Source organism: Colobus angolensis, unplaced genomic scaffold, assembly GCF_000951035.1.
Source record: "Colobus angolensis palliatus isolate OR3802 unplaced genomic scaffold, Cang.pa_1.0 Scaffold11, whole genome shotgun sequence".
NCBI classification, from domain to species: Eukaryota; Metazoa; Chordata; class Mammalia; order Primates; family Cercopithecidae; genus Colobus; species Colobus angolensis.
Genome location: NW_012112030.1, coordinates 10761131 through 10784860, shown reverse-complemented (window position 1 = coordinate 10784860; position 23730 = coordinate 10761131). Strand labels below are relative to the sequence as shown.

Sequence of the window (23730 nt, the reverse complement as noted above, 5' to 3'; positions counted from 1 at the left end):
ATTTATGTGCTTAGTCAGTTCTAAATATATTGATGTAGTGTAAATACTGAATATTGAAATTTTAATCTAAATAAGCATGTATTATTGTTAACAACTACTGGAATAGACAGCATAAATGTGACTTGGCTGCTTAAAAACTGTTCCTCAGATGATTTAAACATGGCCTCCGAGACTTGTTCCCATTTAAATAACTTCATAAACCATTTCCTCAAATATGGTACAAAGTCTATTTTAGCGCTTGTTAAATTGTCACAAATTCTGAGTTAGAAGACTATGAATTAATGAAGTTTTACTTCCTTTTGCAATTTCTTTCCTAGGTTTCATCAAAGACAGTACTTTCGCTTGCTTGTTCGTTTCATTTGAAGAAAAATCAGCAAAAACTATTACAAACAATATCTGATTGTTTGTAGTGCAACACAAAGCTACATCTTGAAATTATAACCAACAAAACTCCAAAAATCTGTTTAAGGACACATTTTTAAATTTAGGACCAAGTATATGCCGTTAACAATCATAATTTCTTAACACTCTACATTCACTGCCAGCAAACTTTCAACATATTGGTTGATAATGAAGCTGGCGGGTACCCAGTGGGAACAGAAGCGAGAGGTACAAAGTAGAGCCCATGTGAATGTATTGCTACTGGTTTCAGGCTCCTTGCCTCCGTAGGCTTATGCACTGAAATGACCTGATTATCAGACATACCCTCACAATTATTCATAATACCCATAGCTATAGGCTCCACAATCTTGCGTGTACATTCATGCATCTCCACGTCACACGGGCTGTCATGCTCGCACATGTGCCATTAATTGACAAGAATGCTGCTCAAGTTGGCTGATCAAGAGATAGGCAGTGCAAAGGAACAGGATTTGAGACAGCCCAGGGTTTCCTCTTCAAGTAGGTCTAAAGCATTTTTTTTTTCTCATTAACTTCCTTCCTGTTCTAACTGCCAGTACTCAGAAGTCAGAGTTGAGAGACACAGGCACCCCGGACAGAGCCGTGAAGCACTGAATGTAAGTTCCAATACCTCGGGCTGGGGAGGCTTCAGGTGGGCGCAGAGCAAAGTCAGAAACCTCTAGACGGGGCTACAGCCCTGGACAGTTTATTATTTTTTAGAGGGGCAGTTCTGCTTTAAAACAAACTTTATGATAAGAAATTGCTAAGGAGGCTGCAGAGAAGGGGAAGTTAGAGCAGGGAAGGGTAGCAGTGACTCAGGGGAGGAGGCTCGAAGAGGGAGGGTATAGGGTGCGCTGCAGCCCAGGAGGAGCAATCCTGAATATTCTGGAGAAGGGCTGTGAGAACACCACCGGGAGCGCCTGGAGGGGTTTCCTGCAAAGTAGGAGCAGGCACCTGGCCAGGCTGGAAGAAAAAGACTGTAGATCCGAACTGATACGGTCTGTGCTGGTGGATGGTGGGTTGTGCTGGGGTGGAGATATGTGGTTTCCTGTTTTTAAGCAGGCAATGTAAAAAGACTGGTTGAAAGAGAAAAAAAAAAGTTCAAAGCTGTCAAATATTAAACTGTCTTCCACTAAAGAATTTTCTGGTGATATAAGAGAAACGCATAATGAAATCCTCCCTTAGAGTGCAGGGAATTTAGCCCTCAAAGAGGAAGTATGGTATAGCACATCGTTATGTACTCATGAGTCATACAGTGATAGAATTTCTACCACTGACAAAGACTGTGTATTAAATTCCTGCAGTCGGATAGGCAGAAAGATTGTTGCTGTTGTTGTCAAAAATAATAATAGGGCTGAGCGTGGTGGCTCACGCCTATAATCCCAGCACTTTGGGAGGCCGAGGAGGGTGGATCACCTGAGGTCAGGAGTTCAAGACCAGCTTGACCAGCATGGTGAAACCCGGTCTCTACTAAAAATGCAAAATTAACGGGGTGTGGTGGTGCATCCCTGTAATCCCAGTTACTTGGGAGGCTGAGGCAGGAGAATCGATTGAACCCAGGAGGCGGAGGTTACAGTGAGCCAAGATCACGCCATTGCACTCCAGCCTGGGCAACAAGAGCGAAACTCTGGCTCAAAAAATAAAAATATTAGTGATAATAATAGCCCTTTACCTATGAGATAACTAAAAGCAAACATGGAAAACACCAACTCACATATTAAGAGACAGGTTTTAGAAAAATTCAAGGAGGCCCAGCTAGGACAGCTGATCAGTGGGCCTTCAAAATGTCAAGGTCTGAATTTCAACCACCATTAGGAGAAGTTCTTTAGGTATGACCTGAAATACTTTCTTCTCTTTTAGAGGACTTCCTAGCCAGCATGTTTCATAAACATAATCTATAATTACACTCTAGACCTATGGTAACTTGGGGTGTGGGTCTGATAAGCCCTGGGCCGTTCTTCGATCAGAGTGGGGAAAGGCAGACTGCTCTCACCCAGAGGGCGCATGGTCACCCCTTCACATAGAGACCTAGAGCCACTGGAGTCAAGGTTGGCCTGGCGATCCTCACTGCAGGGATAATCAGGCAAGGGGGATCAAGAGGACCATGTCAGCCTGTTGGTCCGGGGAGATGGGGGCAGAAGTTCAGTCCCTAGCAGGCATCGTGAATCTTGCCATTGGCTTTGTGTTTTTTTTAATTTGTAAGAATATATTCCCTCCCAAAGCAGATATAGCACAAGCTTAATAACAAAAGCATCTTACTCTTTTGGGAGATGTGTGAAATTCCAAGAGAAGAACAGTTCTTTCTCCATCCATGCTTCACAGATGCAAAACCTGAGGACCAACCATGCTGTCACTGAACAGAAACAGGCAAGCATTTTTCAGGCCTCAACTGGAATTTGGTCCTTCCTTGCTTTGGAGAGAGAGCATGAGTTTGTCACTAGGGAAGAAGGCTCTGAGCAACATCAAGGTTCTGTTTTCAGTAGACGCACCACAAAGTCATTCTGAGGGAAAGACGTGGGTCTGAGCTCATTTGGGAGAGCACAGTACATGACAAACATCAGCTAGCAGGAAAAGAGAAGCCCTGGGGAGTCGAAATTATGCAGCTAGAAAAAGAGAACCAACATTTGTTGAATGCCTTCTATGTGTCAGGCTTGGTGATAGAAACTTTCAAATTTTGTTCCTGAGAAGAATGCAGAAGTGTTCAATAATTTGACTAAAATTACATATTGATACAAAAAGGATCAGTAGCCACAATGCCTCTGAATTGCAATTCACAGGGCGTGGTGGTGCGTGCCTGTAGTCCTAGCTACTCAGGAGGCTCAGGTGATTCTCCCACTTCAACCTCCCGAGTAGCTGGGACTATAGGTGCGCATCACCACGCTGGCTAATTTTACCATTTTTAGTAGAGACGGGGTTTCTCCACGTTGCCAAGGCTGCTCTCGAATTCCTGGGCTCAAGGAATCTGCCTGCCTTGGCCTCCTAAAGTCCTGGGATTAAAGGCATGAGCCACAGTGCATGACCTGTTACTATTTTTCTTGAGACAGGTCTCACTCTATCACCCGAGCTGAAGTGCAGGGGCATGAACACAGTTCACTGCAGCCTCAACCTCCTGAGGCTCAGGTGATCCTTCCACATTCTTAGGAAGAATCACATGGAAGAAATTTTTTCCAGTTTCACATTTTGAGAGTCCTTATTCCCTGTTTGTGTTATTGTTGCCTGGGATCTTGTATTCAAGTCTACACTGGCATACCCAGAGATGAGTCTCATGTTGCCCCTGAAACGTCAGCAACATTTAGCCGTGCAATAAGCACATCCTGAATCACTCTGTGTCGTGTTACTCTCTGGTGTCCTCAGCCAGAGAGTGCATTTTATCGCTGGTAAAAATTCACTTGGGCTTTCTTTTTTCTTTTTGAGACGGAGTCGAGTCTCGCTCTGTCGCCCAGGCTGGAGTGCAGTGGCCGGATCTCAGCTCACTGCAAGCTCCGCCTCCCAGGTTCACGCCATTCTCCTGCCTCAGCCTCCGAGTAGCTGGGACTACAGGTGCCCGCCACCTCGCCCGGCTAGTTTTTTGTATTTTTTAGTAGAGACGGGGTTTCACCGTGTTAGCCAGGATGGTCTCGATCTCCTGACCTCGTGATCCGCCCGTCTCAGCCTCCCAAAGTGCTGGGATTACAGGCTTGAGCCACCGCGCCCGGCCTCACTTGGGCTTTCTTAAAGAGCCTGATAATCTTAGCACAAATGGTCATAAAAAATTATCTCTCACTTCTGTCTAACTTTTCATGCTAATTTAAAACTTTTGTGAATATATTGAGATACTGAAGGCAATGCTTCCTTAATGCACAGTTTTCTTTGAGGATTATTTAAAATAATATTTGTGTGGCATGACTTCACACATTGGGCACTCAGCAAAGCTCACTGGATCTCTTGAGTTCTCTCTCTTTGTGCATGCGAATGTGGGTTAGAAAAACATGCTATGAATGCACAGGCAAGAAATAATAAGTTGTTTCTCTCACAAAGAGAAATGGTAAGAAATTACATTTCTAGTAATTTGAGCCGTTCTCTGGATTGATCACAATATTTATTGTCTCTTACAAAATAATCTTGTCTTTGGTTTTTCTCATCCAGTTTTGAAGTTTTCATAGTCCTTCATGGGGCTGAGGTGGTAGAAAGCAGCATCGCCAAGTGGGGAGTATGGATTCCTCCATGTCACCAGGGACAGGGGCTGTGGGGAGAGGTTGGAATCCCTAACCAAGAAGGCTTCTGGTGTCCTGAGAGACAAATTTGCAATCCCGTAATATGCCAAATTGCCAGGCAAGCAGCACAGCACATTCGAATCCTTGACTACCTCTGAAATGTCACCAGTGTTTTAGAGATGGCCCGACTCTCCAGACCTGCGCTAGACCCACAGCCCAATTTGAGGAAGTCAGACATATCCTAGTTGGCAGGGAAAGTGGAGATAACAGGAGTTACAGAGAATGCTGATGCTCACATAGGAACTTCTCTGATAGAAATCCCCTACTTCTGGTACTTCCACATTTCTCTCTCTCTCCCCTCTCTCTCTTTCTCCCTTCTCCCTCCTCTCTCTCTCCTCTTTCTCCTCTTTCTCTCTCTCTCTCTCTTCTCCCACTTCCTTATCTCTCTCTCATCTCTATCTCTTCTACCTAATATGCGAATACCCATGGCCTGTGTGTCTAGATGCATAATCCAGCACAATTTTGCAGATCCAGCTTTGGGCCATGAATTAAGTCCCCCTGGTATTTTGCTCCATAGCCAGAGGGAATTCTCTTAATTAGCTGTGCCTGTATTCACTGACATTTCTCATCATTCACAGAGTGACCTCTGGCTTCAATGAAGAAAGGGAGCAATAAATAAAATCTAAAATTAAATTGTTTACATGGAAGTTTTTAAAAGAAATGTAATATAGTCTCATTTTAGGGTGATTCAGTTTTTAAACAATCCTTGCAATTCCCCAGAACTTCTTGTCTCTTTAATACTCCTCAAAGACAAAATATATTTTTAAGGAGGAAGGAGTGGGGACAGAGTCAGCTCCCATCCAGGGGAAAGCATTTGGTGTGGAAGCAGTTAGCTAGCTTCACTGAAGCCTTGCGACAAAACAGACCACATCAGGACAGGGAAGGAAGAAGAGGAAGGGAACAAATATTCATGGAACATCTATTCTTGATCAGTATAGTCCTATAATTTTTCACGTCTTCTCCAATCTTTCATCCCCATAAAGAAGAATATCCCCATTTTACTGGTGGTAAAATTGAGGCTCAGTGAAATTAACAACTTGCTTGAGTCCTGTAATAATGCAGAGCCTGGTTTTGAATCCCTGGTGCATCTAACTCAATCTATGTTCTATGAGACGTGAAGGTCGCCTTTCTCTGAATTACCCAGGTAATTTGTTTAATCTAAACTTAGGAGTTCTACCTTTTCTTGTCCTCAGTCCATTTAGAGCTGCATTAATGAAACAGATGATGCTCTATCCTGACATGGGTGTAAATTTTTAAGTGTAATTCACTTGCAATGTCTTGGAAATTTCACTGAATTTGCAAGCAAAAACATTGATTTGTGCTATGTCATATGCACACTGTGAGTAACCATCCTAATTTAATTTGACATTTTAATTGAGCCTGAGAAGATTAAGTCCCCATCTCAGCACATCTAATGCTTGCCAATGCTTTGCTGAATAGCCAATATGGGGATGTGAGGGCTCCACTGTGAAAGTTAATCTGTGTGGGCATCTGTGAAGCAGAAAATAGAGAAAACTGGAGTAGTAAGCCTGTGGGAAAAAACAATATGGGCTTTGGGGCCTAACAAATGGGGCCCACATTAACCTGGTTAAACATATAGTTGTTAATTCTCCATTTCATTTTTCCTGTGCAAAGGACCAAAGTCAAAAACAAACAAAACCCAACTCTGCCCTTTGTAGAATGGGAGATGAGCAGCTGAGGAAGGTGAGGAAAGCCCATCCAGAAGATTCTATGCTGATGGGCTGAGTCCTCCCCAACCTCCCTTTTACTTCCTCTTTTCTTTTCTCATTTCACAAGCTTCTTTAAATTAGGGAGCATTCGAGTCATTAAATTAAGAAGGGGCCTCAGAGATCTTCTCATGCCACGGCTTCATTTTGCAGAGGATGAAACCGGGGCCCAGTGAGGTTAAGCAACTTGCACGAGTTGCGCTGAAACATCGTTATCTGACACTTCCCTGCTTTGTTAAAACTGTCTCTGCAGAGCTTGCAAAGAAGCACTGACCTCTGCTTGTGCACCTCCAGGTAGATTCCCAAGATGACTAGCAAACTCTAATTTTATTATAACTTCTTAAAGACAACTGAAGCAATAAAGCATAGTGCCTAAAAGTCAGACAACCTGGGCTCAGACATTAATTCTGCCTACCACATGGTATGTCTTCTTTAGGCAAGTTACTTAACTTGAACTTTAGTTTCCTAGTCTGGAAAAGAGAATGATGATGCCAACAAAGTTATTGTGAGAACTACATAGACAATCCTCTAGAAAGCACTTAGCACTACATGTGATAACTATTATAACTTGTATCAATAATATCAATATTATCAATAGGAAAATCAGTTGTCCTTTAGATGATGGGATTGGAAAACAGTCTGTAGAATTTTCATAAAATTCGTATTCTCATTTCAACATGCATCCATAAGATAGGAGGATAAAAAGAGAAAATTGTTGTTTGTGGTTAAATATGCACACAGATAATTTGAGAAATCATTGTCAAACTATATACGCCATTTATGGTTGGGGCTTCGGGAGAAACTGAGGTTGCCCAGAGATAATGTTAAAAATGCAGTACAATGCTTAATATTTACTGTACTTGAATTTTTGCTGAAGAGTAGATTTTAGGCGCTCTTGCCACACACACACAAAAGTAGGTGAGATGATGGATACTTTAATTTGCTTGACTATAGTAACCTTTTCACTATCTATGTATCCCAGACATATTTTACACCTTAAATATATACAATAAATACCTTTTAAGCAATTGATTCATAGGAAGTATTTATGTATTCCAGATGTTAATCTCCTGTTAATATATGCATTGCGAATGTCTCATTTTTAGAATCCAGACCATTACTCTTTTCACTATCTATAGGGTGATACTAGGAAAATAAATTGTAAATACTTGTGTAATTGAAACATTTAATATTTTCTTCTATGTCTCAGTTTTTGCACTTGTACAATGTAACTGACTGTGCCTACCTCACAACATTGTGATGACTGAGTGAAATAACGCATGCAAAGCACATATCCCATAATAACTGAGTTTTTGGCTCATAAGTGTTCAGTAACAATTTGCTGTTACTATTATGGTACTCTTTATTATGCAAAGACCTGTTCGGTGAAAGAAAAATAATTTTATGTCTGGGAGAAAAATAGGTAAAATAAAATAAAATAAAATATGCAGCATCTTTTGGGGATTCACATACATTTTATTTTTTAATTTTTAAATTTCCTTTTAAAGATGAATTCTATTGCATATATTTAAGGTTTACAGCATAATGTTTAAGGATATACATCGATAGTAAAAATGTTACTATAGTGAAGCAAATCAACATATCCATCATCTCACATAGTTACCCTTTTTTTGTTTCTGTGCCAAGAGCAGCTAATGTCTACTCATTTAGCATGGGGATTCACATACATTTTAAATAAGAAAACACAGACAGATATTCTGTCATATTCACAGGTGAAATAAGGTAACTGAATGGTAACTTAACTGACACATGACTGCAGGTCAGGAGAAATATGCGGAGGCCTTAGAAAAGTAATCATCTAAAGATGATGTGCTCTAATCCCTCATCTCCCAAGATGAGGAAAGTCAGATCCACAGTGGTTGCCACATTCAGTTAACAGGGAAAAGCTAGTTAGTAGCAAAGCCAGAACCCAAACCCAGGCATGCATAACAAGGCCTAGTTCAGTGAAGAGATCATTATCCAAAATCAAACAGAATAACCACGGAATTCTCCTAAGGGGCTATTTCCTTTACCCATGTGCACCTGGGCTTCTCTGCCAGGTTTTGTGGTCACACACCCTCAGACACAGGTGTCACCTGATACCTTCTGCTTCAACATATTCAACATTTTGAGTAGGTAGACTCTCAGCTTCAGACAAGTTGAGTCAATGATCTGGTGGAGCTCCAGGAAAAAGCAAGCTTCTGGCCAGGCACCTGTAATCCCAGCACTCTGGGAGGCCAAGGAGGGTGGGTCTCTTGAGCTCAGGTGTTCAAGTCCAGCCTGAGCAACATGGGGAAACCCCATCTCTACCACAACGAAAAAAAATTAGCCAGGCAGGTGGCACGTGCCTGTAGTCCCAGCTACTTGGAAGGCTGAGGCAAGAGAATTGGTTGAGTCCAGGAGGCAGAGGTCGTAGTGAGCCAAGATAGAGCCACTGCCCTCCAGCCTGGGTGACAGAGTAAAACTACGTAAGGAGGGAGGGAGGGAGGGAGGAAGGAAGGGAGGGAAGGAGGGAGGGAGGGAAGGAAGGAAGGAAGGAACGAAGGAAGGAAGGAAGGGAGAGAGAAAGAAGGAAGGAAGGAAGGAAGGAAAAGAAGGAAAGAAAGAAAGAAAAGAAGAAAGAAAGAAAGAAAGAAAGAAAGAAAGGAAGAGAAAGAAAAAAGAAAGGAAGAAAGAAAAAGAAAGAAAGAAAGAAAGAAAAAGAAAGAAAGAAAGAGAAAGAAAGAAGGAAGGAAGGAAGGAAAGGAGAGAGAGAAAGAGTGAGGGAGGAAAAGAAAGAGAGAAGGAGCAAGCAAAAGCAAAAAAACAAGCTTCCTCTCTAACACTCCACTCTCTGTTTCATGCTTCCACAGTTTTGAGGCTATGCTCCTAATCTGGAGATCTTGAACCCCAATAAGTCTATAAAGGACTTCAGGGGTCCACAAATCCCTAGATCATATGTACAATATCATGGATTTATCTGTTTTTTTTTCCCTTGAGATAATTGCCATCATATTTATCAGATTTTTTAAAAAGAGACCGGTAATCTCCAAAAAAACAAAAATAAGAAATCAACCAAACAGGGAGGACCCTTTAGGATGGTTAGATTGCCCAACTTCCAGCCTCTTCTCTACTCTGAAGAGTAATTTAAACATCAGTATGGCTAAAGTACAGTGTCTTGTAAACAGTGAGTGCTCACCAAATAATCATAACCCTAATTTTGCTTTAAAAGACTTTCTCTGAGAACTGCTCTTCCTGTCCTTTATTTGCTATATTATTACTTTTTCTAATCAGCTTTCTAGAATGAGCTAGTTTGGGATCACCTGGTCTCATATCCCTTTTTCTTACGCTATAATTAAGCCAAATGATTTTAATGTGGCCCTGAATTTCCCCCTTTTGACTGCAACAAAATTTTATGGGGAAATCCCACAGTATCCTCCACTCTTTAATATCTAGATAAAGTTATGTCTCGTTTTTTATGAAACAATTGTTATATCTGTTTGCAATGAATCAAAAAAATATAGAACATAAGCCTCAGATTTACTAATGAGAAGATCAAGACCTAGATGTTAGATAAATGGATGTGCCGATGGTCACAGTTAGAAGGTGGCAAATCTTGTCCTATACCTAATCCTTCTCTCTCCCTCTCTCGCTCTCTTTCTCTTTTCAACATTGAGATTTGAGGCTGCATGGTTACAATTTCCTGGAGGTTACTGAAATCATCTTGAGCCAGTGACTGGATGTAATGTTACTATCTGATGGTCAGGTTTCATTCAATCAGGAGACTTGTTAGAACTAAGTGATATAGTTCAGAAAGGCCTGACCATGGGGTCTGGGATGTCTTCCTCTGTAAATAGTTGTTCCAATGCTTGGTCAGCAGGTTTGTTATGTGGCCCCCATCCTCCAGGGGTCACCAGGGTTCTGGGTAGGCCCCTGTCTCATCTGATTAGTCTTATCTGGCTTGCTCTTCATCTGCCCCTTAATGATTGGCATTAAACTACCCACAACCTACAACATCCACACGCTGCATCCTTCATTTTTTCCAACGAGTTCATTCACTTTCCCTGAGTGTTGTTTGGAACACGAATTGCGTTAGTCACTATGTTTATTCTGCTGTGCTCTAGAGTCTCATCTTTGAGTGGTGCTGGTTCTTCAGCTGAAGCAAGAGTTGCCATAGGAACCGGACTACATGTTTTCTTCCTGTACAGGAAGTGAACCTGGGCATTGCAATGCTGTTTTCAGAGTTGGTCAAGGCTAGCTCATAATGTTTGGCTGCTTATTTAGATGGAAGAGACTTGATGAGCCAAGGGATATTATTTCTTTCTCTCTCTCTCTTTTTTTTTTTTTGGTTCCATTAAAATTGCTCTCATTTGGCTTTACTTCCAAATTATTTTTCTTCCTCTTGCCAGTAATAGTAACACTGAAACTCAAAACCAGAACTGATTTTGGCCAGAGATATCTTCACTCCTGGGATACTTTATTAAGGTTTGCAGAGCCACTCAGGATGTGATGTGACAGATATTTTCTTATAGTTGTGTCACTTAGAAGCAATGAAGGCTTTAACCACAGGCAGGGAAAAGAGTTACCCTCAAAATAGAATTAAGAAAATCAGAAAACAATCTCCTTGCCCAAATAACTCCCTGGCAGCCATCTCATATGGCTGTCAGCCACAGGGCCTGAAATTCTTCCCAGAGGGACTTCTTCCTCTTGGTTAGTATACTGCCTCTCATCCAGCTGTGTGAACCTGGGCAATTCTCTTAACTCTGGATCTCAGTATCCTCAATGATTACATGAACCCCAATGGTTCATTTCAGCTCTGAAAAGCTATGACTGTACATCCTCTAAGAGGAATAATTTTTGAATCTACTATTCAGTCATTAACCCTTAACAAGTGAATAACTTGCCTAGATTTCTCCTCAATGTTTTAACACAAAACAAGTAAATATAGATAATGAGAGATGAAGGAAGACTCCAGGGTATGCCCAGGTGGGACCTTATAAGGTCAATGGAAACCTGGGAAGGGGAGAAAGAGAGAGACTGAAAGGGAAGTGGATCCAGAAAAGGGGAATGGATGGACAAATGCTAAGGGCAAATTTGTACTTACAATTTTGTCTGGAGGAATTTAAAGTGTCCTTTGCTATTTTTTGTGGCATTTAAAAAGAACAGAATATCTTCAGATATAAAACCTTATATATCAATCAAGGAAGTTTTATGAAGTGCCAGAACTATGCAAGTGTTTGGGGGGAATTCAAGAAAAACAGCGAACCTAGTACTCACCCTCGAGGGGTGATTAGCAGTGTTGGGTGTGAACCATGCAGGCACCTGGGGCAGGTATCATAAAGGTCAGTGGTTCCTCATGAGTCACCTTTGAGGCATTGCTGGAGTTCAGGGACGGATTCCATTAATGGGGAGAAGCCAACCATTCTTTGGCAAGTACTCTACCTCTCTCCTCTCTCTCCTGCCTCTCACCACCATTATCACTCAGACTGTGCATGCTGCAGGCTTTGATGCTAGCCAGGCTGGCTGGATTTGGAGGACTGTGATAACTCCTACAGCTTTTGACTGGGCTTTTGCTTCATGTGTTCAGCAGTCTTTGTGCCATGTTGCTTCGCTCATAGTACGTTATTCACATATGAGTGATTTCTTTCTTATCAGTTTTGTTCAATGAATAGAAGATACTACAATGAGCACAGAGAAATTCAGGCAGGTCAGAGAAATGACTAGAATACGTTCGATTATTATTTCATAGAATTGAATGAGATTGAATTAGGAAAAAAATCAGGAAAGTGACTGATGATCAGAGAAGTCCATGAGGGTAAGGAGGCTGCTAACAGCAGCCCCAGAAACGTCTTTTATATCCACGACTTCTGACTAATGGACAGTCATTCTCTCTCCCAGAAATAGATCAAAATGACTGAAAAAGCCCCAGAGCCACATGTGGAAGAGGATGACGATGATGAGCTGGACAACAAGCTCAATTACAAGCCTCCACCGCAGAAGTCCCTGAAAGAGCTGCAGGAAATGGACAAAGATGATGAGAGTCTAACTAAGTACAAGAAAACGCTGCTGGGAGATGGTCCTGTGGTAACAGGTATGTGTGTACAGACAGCAGGGCGGGTGGAAGGTCCCCGGGAAGAAAGAAGACATTTCGGCTACTCAGGAGCAGCAGCAAAAGGAAGAAGACCAACTGCTTCCAGGCATAAGTGAGCAAACACAATTTATATATGTTGATTAAAGTTATGAACTGTGTAATTAAGTCTTCTTAAGAGATAAGATGCAAGTCAACCGTGACAGAGGCACACATAACTCACACACAGCAGGGATTTAGAAAGAATTCCAGACTACCACTTAGAATTGTAGTTCCCTCTCTCCATTTTCTCTCTTTCTTCTTTTTCCTCTTTCTCAGTCCCTACCTAACCGTTCACCTCTTCCACATACACCATAGCAGAACAAGACATGGCCCGGAGATATAAATGGGCAGTGCCCAATTAGCAGAGTACCTGACCCGTAGCCACTTAGGAAATGTTGGATGTCAATAATTAGTGCAATAAAAATGCACACACCCACTACACACGTGTCTCTTCTTGGTACTTACATTCCCTTTTGATCCTGCAGATCCGAAAGCCCCCAATGTCGTTGTCACCCGGCTCACCCTGGTTTGTGCGAGTGCCCCAGGACCCATCACCATGGACCTTACTGGTATGTAGGCACATCTGTAGTGTTCAGAGGCGGCCTCAGATATCACAAAGAAAACTTGGTCTCTGTCTCCTGTTCCAACAAAAAGAAAAAAGCTGGAGAATCAGAGAGGTATATATGCTAGGACCAGTTAACAAATCATTGCTCTTAGACTGCCCAGTATTTACCATATTTCATGAAAACCCAATCTTTATCTCTATTTAATTGAAGAGAGTGCAGGCATACACATTTGATATATCTACAGATTTTTGTCTCTACTTGGTAGTAAGAGAATTGTTATTTATGCAATAAATACTGCTGATGGAAATATTAAGAAACAAATTGTGTGCTTCTGAAATTGTAAGGCTTATACAGTCTAAACATCAAAGTATTGATCTTTTATCAGCTACAAAACTTACCAGAAGGTGAGAAGCAATCCTGAATTATGCTAGAAATTCCACTGATATAGATTGAATTGTTTTAGCTTGAAACTCTGATTCTTGTTAAATAAACAACGTCCCTTACTAAAGGCATAGAAATTAAGATGTTGTTATTTTCTTTCACCTTTTTGTAACTAAGAGTCAAGTCTTTCCCTGAGATTTAGGGCTTGAGGAGAAAAAGAGAGACTGGGAAGGGGGTTATTGTGGAGGAAATGGGCATCAGAGGGGAAAGAGAGGAGAATCACGAAGCCAGGAGATTGGGGGCATCAAAGGCAAGTTTTTAGTGGGGAAAAAAAACAGTTACCAAATGAAAAAATTGGACTGTTGTGAGACAGACAAAGCATAAGTCTGGGACAGTAGGCTAAGCTAGCAGCAGAGTAGTTCCCCTCTCACAGGACATAGCCAGTCTTTACCTTATATGGGCTTTTTTGTCAGAGGGAGGAAATCAGAGGCTGAGAAGGCACATTTCCTGTTCAACTGAAATCATTAGAGCAGGCACACACACGAATTCAGCTACCCGCACACACTCGCATCTCTCCAGGAGAGAAACTCATACTCTCTTACCAGAACTCAGAGTCTTCCTAATATTACCAGGTACAGTTGCCAGTTTGCAAGATAAGGTCTGAATTAGCGCTAAAGAAATCTGTTCTGTTCAGCAGGGCCTGGTGGTATTGCAAGGAAAACTTCATCTCAGTCCCCTTTCCCAGCAGAGGAAAACCAACTTTGGTTTTCTGTCACAAACCAGCTGCTATGCATGAAGAAAAGCATAGAGAGCGATTACCTCCTTAATCAGGGTACAGGAATTAGGGACAGATCCTGGTTGTATGGAATCTGAAGCTTTTATAATATCACTTCAGTGATATTCCTTAAGAAAAAGAGTGTGATATTGCAAATGAAAATACAAGAGTAAACACAAAGGTGAATATTTATTCAAAGTGATAAAATGAATAAAAACAAGTAGAATTTTAAAAACTAGAAAGTGCCACAAACATCACCAGATCTATAAAAACAAATAGCTGACACTCCTAAATAACATTTTTATCATATTTTTTATTTGAGGGGTAGGGGTATATTCTTAAATAACCTCTTCATTTGACCAGTAATATAATTCTCAATGAGAGAACAAATTGACCAAAAAAAGATTTATCTTCACAACTCATTACTGGTAATGGCTTGTATATTTTTAGCATTGTCATCAAACTTGGGGGCAGGGAAACTCTAATGTTTTTCCTAACAGAGCTGTCAGATTTCAGGCATTACGTGTGTGTGTGTGTGTGCTTGTGTGCACATGCACGTGCAGGACTAAACTCAAATACTCTGTGAACTGAGGGCCCTATGAACCATGTTGTGCTGGCAGGCCCAACAAATTTCTCCAGGGCTTAAAAGCCATTTATTAACTTGCGTATCTGCTTTTGAGGATAAACTCTCTCTAAATCTTCCTCTACAGGAGATCTGGAAGCCCTCAAAAAAGAAACCATTGTGCTAAAGGAAGGTTCCGAATATAGAGTCAAAATTCACTTCAAAGTAAGTATCCTGCCTTGTGTGCTTTTGTAAAGTTAAATCTTTTCTTTAATCAGTGACTAAATTTCTTGCATGATCATGTTGAGGTACCTTTTATTTGTTTCTTCCCCAATAGCCCCAAGCCGGGTCTGGAATGTCCTCTTCCTAGCCCTGAGGGCTACCTGTTGATACCCACCCTTGCTTCATGCCTTTTCCTAGCCAGGACTTCTTAAACTGTTTATTATTGCTTAAGCCAGTGGGATCCCTGTGTCTGTGAACTCCAAATACATCCACGAGGCACATGCTACTTTGTGTTGTACCACCTGTGTCATTTCTTCTTCATACAACATAAGCACCTCAATCTAGGGTAAAATTGTACATCCCTCCTTTCCAATATTTCACACAAAACTTTGTAAATAGCAGATAGTTCAGGAATATGTATTGAAAAGTGGACAAATAAGTGAATCAACCAATGGGAAAAGAAAATGGAACAGAGAGGGCCTCAGCTCCAATTGTTCAAGGATTATAAAAATCCAGGGTGTGTGATCTTTGCTAAAGAACTGGAAATTACAATTATAGTTGTGGAACAGGTAACCAGGAAAGAGGAAACTAAATAAGAAATAAACTGACATCTAGTAAATAACCATATGTCCCAATGAGTAGCCAAAAATCACAAGAAAAATAACCTTGACTTTGAAAACAAATAAGTTAGAAATGCAGTGTTTGCACTTAGTGGTTTATGTTTGCTTTGGTGGCCTCTCATTCCCACTTAGCCTCAGTCTCCAGGGCCTGGGCTCCACCAAGGAAGACTCCATCTGCTTTCTCTATTTGCACACTGGGAGCTTCTTTCCCCAAGGTACAGGATATGATTCAGAGTCCATGGATGACCCCTCCCTACCCCATACAAATATGCCTGAAAATAATTTCATCCTGGAAATATTTGTGGATACCTACTCTATAATGGACACTGAGCTAGGGTTCACTTACTTGTTTCCTGTCATATTATGTATTATTGAAGCACCTGAGGGTTTGGTAAGGCATTATATCAAAATATGCCAAGAATGGGTTGCACATCAGTTTCATTTTTAATCATTGATACTGTTGCATTAATTTGTCTATTTGGTAAATCGGTTTTTCTCAAATGAAATGCGACAGGTAAATTTTGATGTGAATAAGATGAGAAGGAAAACTCTGAAACAGGGCATTCTCTTCTGGATGGGAAGGCAGAGGAGGAATGTGGTATGTGGGTCTGTGTGGTCAGGTTTACACATTAGGATGATGCAGGAGTAGGCCACAGAAAGGGGCTTTTGAGTACTCTCTAGTTCAGAGGTTTGATGGCTCTCTGAGTAACCTACATAAAGTTGAACCATCCTGTGTCTTCTCCCAGCATGGTGCTACAATTAGAAGAAATGCCAGATCAAAGGTGAAAATCCTTGAAAAACAACTTAAATCTTCATTGAAGTCTCCTGAAAAATGTCCAAGAAAGTTTGCATTTATAAGGCTACTAACACCTGCTAAAGTCCTCTTTCACGATCTCTGTTAGTTGCACTCAATGTTCTTTTTCTCCTCCCAAACTTCTTAGCACTTTCTAAAAACCTGGCCTAGGGTTGTTCTTTTAGGTTCTCCCCAACTGTTTTTCTACCTCCCAAGGAAATGTGGTATCTCTGACTTCTACAGCTCTCACTTTGATTCATAACACCAAGGCTTCTTCTCCCTGGAGTGGGGGACACAATAGGGATGGGGATGTGGCCAGAAGAAGATTCTATGAATATTCACAGTTTTATTTCACCCGCCCCAAATGTATTTATATTAAATGGACCCACTGTAGAGCACTGGTGACATGGTAGGCTCTTTGTCTTGAAGTCCTTATTGCTACACCAATATAATTCTTCTTAGGTCTTTCTCCCACTAGGTGAAAGGGATAAGCTTGGGGACACCTAGAAAGATGCACTTATTTTCCCTATTCCTATGAGCTACATTTGAGACTCAGAGTAATTAGAAAGTCTGGGCTTTATTTTATCACAGTCTCTTTGATGAGGCTAATTTTTTTTTCTGACGGCTCTTCATAGATTTATATTACAGATTTACCCTGTGACAGTCAAGAATCTAAGCTGGCAGTGTTCACTGCTCTGCCACCTCCCTGTCAACAAAACAAAAGATAACACTAGTTGATTGGTTTAACTATTGTGCCCAACACAAAAGGCCAGCTATAATTGTTGTTGAAGAAAAATTATTTGAAGATGCTTTAATTCTTCACATTAGTGAACAGATAACCAAGCCCTTCGGCTAATGATGCAATGTCCACTTTAATTTGTTTGTATAGACATAACCACTGTGTAAAATTAACAGACAACCCAGGTTAGTCCCAGGTGAAATGAATCATGGAAAAACAAAGTTCTTCAGCTGTCTACATTTTCATTCTGCGTTACTGAATTTTCTTTGAAAGGCTTGGGAAAATAGCAGGATCTCAGACAACGTCTGAAAATGATAGACATCCAAAATATTTGCCAGATACAAGTGAATTTCACCCACTATTTCAGTTATATTGCAGGCACAGCCATCTTCTAGACATGAGTTTTCCATTACAGCTTTCCTCCTTGTCATTTGTTTTTTATATGGTAGGTGGATCATCTCTGAGGCTGTAGTTTTAGATATTTACATAATGTGCTCTACTGGTATCTTCATAACTTTTACTAAGACAAGGATGGTCTCCTGGTCACTAGTATTGGAGAGGGAAAGCTCAAGGCCATTCTTGGGACCACTGAGAAAGGAGAAATACAATGAAGAATGTTGAGACAATATGAACCACTCCTCTCTCCCGAAACAGTAAAAGTCAAAATGTTCGAAAATTAAACCAGTTTGGCAATGTTGCGTTTTATGATTTCCCCTCTCTAATCTTGGCTTCACAGCCATGCTAAATAATTATAGAAACGCCTATTCTGAACTAAATCTTTAGTTTTTTCATTTTCAGAGAAGATTTAGCTAGGCAGGATCAGCATGAAACATGAGAAAAAATGGAAGACCCTCTTAATCTGAACAGCTTGGTTCCTTCCCATCTGCAGGTGAACAGGGATATTGTGTCAGGCCTGAAGTATGTTCAGCACACCTACCGCACTGGAGTGAAAGGTAAGGGAACCCACATTTCCACACTGTCCCAAACTGCTTTTCATTGCTACCTTAACTTCTGGTTATTAGCAATTTTTAGCTATAGACTCAGATGAGAATATGATAAAGGCTGTGGATGCTGGCTCTAGGAAAAGGCACAGATACACCTCTGATCTAGACAGTGACAAGTCCAGTGCTCAGGGGACCTCATTTAGACTGCATCAGCTGCTGACCTTCAGCAATCAGCTTTTTGGATTCAACATTATCACTCATAAAGAAGAAGAGTCACCAAGATAGGTTTGAAGGAAATAAAGTATATAAAAATACTCCACAAAGTAAGAAGAAGAAAAAAAAAAAACAGTTCACAGGTACAAAGACCAAGTGTCAGAGAAACCCAAGAAAGAAAAAACTTGCCCGGTGGTATGTGTATTTGGAGTGGGAGTAGGTGGGGTGGCATTGGAGGGAAGGGACAGGCAATGCTCAGTTTCCTAACAAAGAAATAGAAAAAAAAAATACTTTCTAGGATTGAAAAAGTCTGTCTAATTAAAATAACATGACAATATTACTTAATCTGCAATTCTTCTTGACATGCCTTGGGAATCTGCCTTCAATTTTCTTTCATTAATATGGGCAGAGAGAAATGAGAGGCGGGAAGGTGATGGAGGCACTTTACAGTTCCTTTCTACCTGAGGGTCTGTCCTCTCCAGAGGTGAGAAACAGCAAAGCATGTCTCAGTTTCCACCAAATTAATAAGCAAGATAGGGGAGAAATTATCTGATAAATTTGTATGACATAGAGGACCAGTCAATTTCTCAAATCCCAGAGAAGACCATTGACCTTAAAGATATTGATTGGCCTTTCCAATACCTAGTCTCATGAAAAAAAAAAAGTTTAATTTCCTATTTCCCTTTGGGCACAAAGCCCATATGGCCTCATTTCAACCAAAGGACAGTGACGTGTCTGCAGCTGTTTTTTCAAACTTATTAACAACACTTAGCCAACTATATGCCACTTATCTGCCTATTTATGCTTTCAATGCCCAACTATTCTTAATATATATTCCAGTTCACCTGCAAATAAACTTGATTGGCTATTTTCACCATTTGTCCTAGTTCTTCACTTTTTTTTTTTTTTTTTTTTACCAACTTACTGCTGTTCTTGTTCCATCCAATTATTCTACCCATGAATTCTGATCACCATCTGTTACTTTATCTCCCCCAACTGATATGTTCATAGAATGACAGTTTGTAGATAGTAGATCCTCAAAGTCCATCACACACACAAAGAAATGGAGGCTCAGAAATGTTATATGACTTAGGCCATTGCAGGACTGAGATCAGAACTGTGGTCTCAATTTGTTTGAGTTTTTTAAATGGTGTAGTCTGCTATATCTCCATTAAAAAAACAAAAAACAAAACAAAACAAAAAACAGGCTTAATCCCCATTGATTTAGGGCACTGGTTCCCCAACTTTCCCTCAGAATTAACTGTGTAGTTTTTTAAAAACTCTGATCCTTGGGACCCACAGAAGGTTACTGACCCATAGCCTTTGGAAGTAGGACAAAGGAAACTATATTATTAAAAGGCACTCCAACTTAAAAAATGTTTTAAAGAATCGTTTTTTAAAAAAGACGCCTTAGGGCCAGGTGCGGTGGCTCACACCTGTAATCCCAGTACTTTGGGAAGCCAAGGCGGGTGGATCACCTGAGGTTGGGAGTTCGAGACCAGCCTGACCAACATGGAGAAACTCCATCCCTGCTGAAAATACAAAATTAGCTAAGCGTGGCAGTGCATGCCTGTAATCCCAGCTACTCGGGAGGTTGAGGCCGGAGAATCGCTTGAACCCGGGAGGCGGAGGTTGCGGTGAGCCAAGATTGTGCCTCTGCACTCCAGCCTAGACAACAGGAGCAAAACTCCGTCTTAAAAAATAATAATAAAAAAATTTTAAAAAGAGATGCCTCAGGTAAATCTCATGTTTATTTAGGCTTGGAAACTATTGCTCTTGGCTTTAATCACTGTAGGCTGTACTCCAGATTCTCCAGTTTGCAGTGTGTGTTTTTCCTCTGTCAGGCTCTTACCCTAATGAACTCTTCTTTCTTCCTAGTGGATAAAGCAACATTTATGGTTGGCAGCTATGGGCCTCGGCCCGAAGAGTATGAGTTCCTCACTCCAGTTGAGGAGGCTCCCAAGGGCATGCTGGCCCGAGGCACGTACCACAACAAGTCCTTCTTCACCGACGATGACAAGCACGACCACCTCAGCTGGGAGTGGAACCTGTCGATTAAGAAGGAGTGGACAGAATGAATGCATCCACCCATCCCTTTCCCCACCCTTGCCATCTGGAAGAATTCTCTTCAGACGTGTTCAGCACCCTGTTCCTCCTCCCTGTCCACAGCTGGGTCCCACTTCAACACTGCCCACATTTCCTTATTGATGCATCTTTCCCCACCCTGTCTCTCAGTGTGGTCTCTAGCACAAGAGGCGTAAAACCGGGCTTTCACCCTCCCTCCTCCTTCTGATCCTCCGTCAGGGCCAGATCTTCCACGTCTCCATCTCAATACACAATCATTTAATATTTCCCTCTCTTACCCCCATTCGAGCAACTGGAGGCCAGGAAATGGGCAAACTATCACTAACAGGTCTTTGACTCAGGTTCCAGTAGTTCATTCTAATGCCTAGATTCTTTTGCGGTTGTTGCTGGCCCAATGAGTCCCTAGTCACATCCCCTGGCAGACGGAGTTCTTCTTTTGTGAGAGACACTGTAAACAACACAAGAGAATAAGAATAAAACAATAACTGCATATGTTCTGACTGAGACCTTCATTTCCCTGCTTTCTTCCTTTGAACAAATATGATAACTGGATGGTTCACATTCGTGAGTTCCCCAAGAGGGGATGGGGATGAGGAAAACACACAGGAGGAGATATTTACATCATTGGGAACAAATTGGTCCCATATTACACTGTAATAGGTAATGTGAATTCAGAATACAGCCAGTGGGAAATCTGCATTTTACTTATTTAGTTGGTTATTTTTAATTTCAACTTTTACGTTAGATATAGAGGGTACATGTGCAGGTTCGTTACATGGGTATATTGCACCCAAGTAGTGAACCTAGTACTAAATAGGTAGTTTTTCAAACCATGCCCCACTCCCTCCCTCACCCCTCAGGTAGTCCACAGCATCTGCTGTTTCCACATTCGTGTCTATGTGTGCTCAGTGTTTAGCTCCCACTTACAAGTGAGAACATATGGAAGTGGGTTTTCTGTTTCTGCATTACTTTGCTTAGAATTATGGCCTCCAGCTTCATCCATATTGCTGCAAAGGACATGATTTTACTTTTTGATTATGACCATATAGTATATCATGGTATACATGCACCATATTTTTTATCTAATCCACCACTGATGGGCAACTACATTGATTCCATGTCTTTACTATTGTGAATGGCACAACAATGAACATACATGTGCATGTCTTTTTGGTATAACAATCTACTTTCCTTCGGATATATACATAGGAATGGGATTCTTGAATCAAATGGTAGCTCTGTTTTAAGTTTTTTGAGAAATCTTCAAACTGGTCACTCTCCGTATGTTAGTAAAAATATTATGCCTTGGAATGCTAACGTTACTCCTAAAAATTGGAGTACTCTCCTTGGCCTTAGTATAGAGATAAAAGGTATAGATGCCCTCATTACTTAGAGTTGCTTTCCACAGTGACTGAACTACTTAACTGCTTAAGTTACATTCCCATGAACAGTGTATAAGCATTCCCTTTTCTCTGCAGTCTCACCAGTGTCTGTTGTTTTCTGATTTTTTAATAATGGCCATTCTGACTAGCGTGAGACTGTATTTCATTGTAGCTTTGATTTGCATTTCTCTGAAAATTAGTAACGTTGAGCATCATTTTTTTGTGTGTTCATTGGCCTCTTGTGTATCTTCTTTTGAGAAATATCTGTTTATGTTCTTTGCCCATTTTCTAATGGGGTTGTTTTTTGCTTCTTGATTTGTTTAAATTTCTTATGGATTCTGAATATTAGACCTTTGTTGGATGCATAGTTTGTGTATGTTTTCTCTCATTCTGTAGACGTCTGTTTACTCTATCAATAGTTCCTTTTGCTCTGCAGAAACTCTTTAATTAGGTCCCACTTGTCAACTTTTGTTTTTGTTGCAATTGCTTTTGACGACTTAGCCAAAAATTACTTGTCATGATTGATGTTGAAAAGAGTATTTCCTAGGTTTTCTTCTAGGACTTTTATGGTTTGAGGTCTTAAATCTTTAATTCATCTTGAGTTAATTTTTTCATATGGTGAAACATACGGGTCAAGTTTCATTCTTCTGCATATGGCTAGCCAGCTATCACAGCACCATTTATTGAGTAGGGAGTCCTTTCCCCATTGATTGGTTTTGTTAACTTTGTCAAAGATCAGATGGTTGTAGGTATATGACTTTATTTCTGGGTTCTCTATTCTGTTCTGTTCATCTATGTGTTTGTTTTTGTACCAGTACCATGCTATTTTGGTTACTGTAGCCTTGTAGTGTAGTTTGAAGTTGGGTAATGTGATGCCTCTGGCTTTGTTCTTTTTGATTAGGATTGCTTTAGCTAGTCAGACTCTCTTTTGGTCCCATATAAATTTTAGAATAGTTTTCTTTTCTAATTCTGTGAAGAATGACATTGGTAGTTAGATAGGAATAGCACTGAATCTATAAATTTCTTTGGGCGCTATGGCCATTTTGAAGATACTGATTCTTCCTACCCATGAGCATGGAATGTTTTTCCATTTGTGTCAGCTCTGATTTCTTTAAAATGTGTCTTGTAGTTCTCCTTGAAGAGATATTTTACCTCCTTGGTCATCTGTGTTCCTAGACATTTCATTTTATTTGTGGCTATTGTAAATGAAATTGTGTTCTTGATTTTACTCTCAGCCTGGACATTATTGGTATACAGAAATGTCATCGAGTTTTGACATTTATATTTTTCCTGATACCTTACTGAAATCATTCATCAGTTCCAGTAGCCTTTTGGCAGAGTCTTTAGAGCCTTCCAGGCATACAATCATATTGTCAACAAGGAGAAATAGTTTGACTTTTTATTTTCCTGTTTAGATGCCTTTTATGTCTTCCTTTTGCCTAATTGCTCTGGGTAGGACTTCCTCATTTCTTTTATAATATTTTCACATGAAAATTTTCCTAAGCTTAAGACTACATATCCCAATGCCTGTGAAAATCTCATCTTGGACTTCCTCAGACACTTGTGAGCAAAATCAAACTTTATCTCTTTCTTCTGCTTAAGACTTTTCAGGGGTTCTCATCATCTACAGAATAAAGTTGATGCTCCCGTGCTTAGCGTATCATATAAGACCTGCTGTGAGCTGGTCCCACATGCCTTTCTGCCCACTTGTATCACTTCGTTCCTTTTCATCATTCTCAATCACTAGTAATTCTGTCGCACATTATATTTGCGTCTCTGTGCTTTGGTTCTTTACATGAAACTCCCTTTCTACCTTGTGTTGCCTGGCAAAATCTTACTTACCCAGGACTCTGCTTGGGCATCCTCCACAGGAGGAACACTTTCATTGAACCCTAGAATTGTCCCTAATACCCTTAATCTGTACTGTCATAGCACCCTATGAATTTTTCTATATCACTTT

General features: G+C 40.7%; 1 protein-coding gene across 7 annotated transcripts; it reads left to right on the top strand.

Annotated features, from left to right (window-relative positions):
* Positions 1 to 781: 781 nt before the first annotated feature.
* On the top strand, positions 782 to 20894 carry ARHGDIB (Rho GDP dissociation inhibitor (GDI) beta). 7 transcript variants are annotated; one of them, XM_011954344.1, is made up of 7 exons: positions 948 to 1016; positions 6533 to 6673; positions 12257 to 12449; positions 12974 to 13057; positions 14921 to 14997; positions 18036 to 18099; positions 20182 to 20892. In XM_011954344.1, the coding sequence occupies exons 3-7, from the start codon at positions 12269 to 12271 to the stop codon at positions 20379 to 20381; spliced, it is 606 nt and encodes a 201-aa protein (XP_011809734.1). In that variant the 5' UTR covers positions 948 to 1016; positions 6533 to 6673; positions 12257 to 12268; the 3' UTR covers positions 20382 to 20892. The 7 variants fall into 7 exon arrangements, with proteins under 7 accessions (XP_011809726.1, XP_011809734.1, XP_011809773.1 ...); XM_011954352.1 differs by lacking the exon at positions 6533 to 6673 and adding an exon at positions 6174 to 6175 and having other exon boundaries at positions 969 to 1016; XM_011954336.1 differs by lacking the exon at positions 6533 to 6673 and having other exon boundaries at positions 782 to 1016; positions 20182 to 20894.
* Positions 20895 to 23730: the final 2836 nt, after the last annotated feature.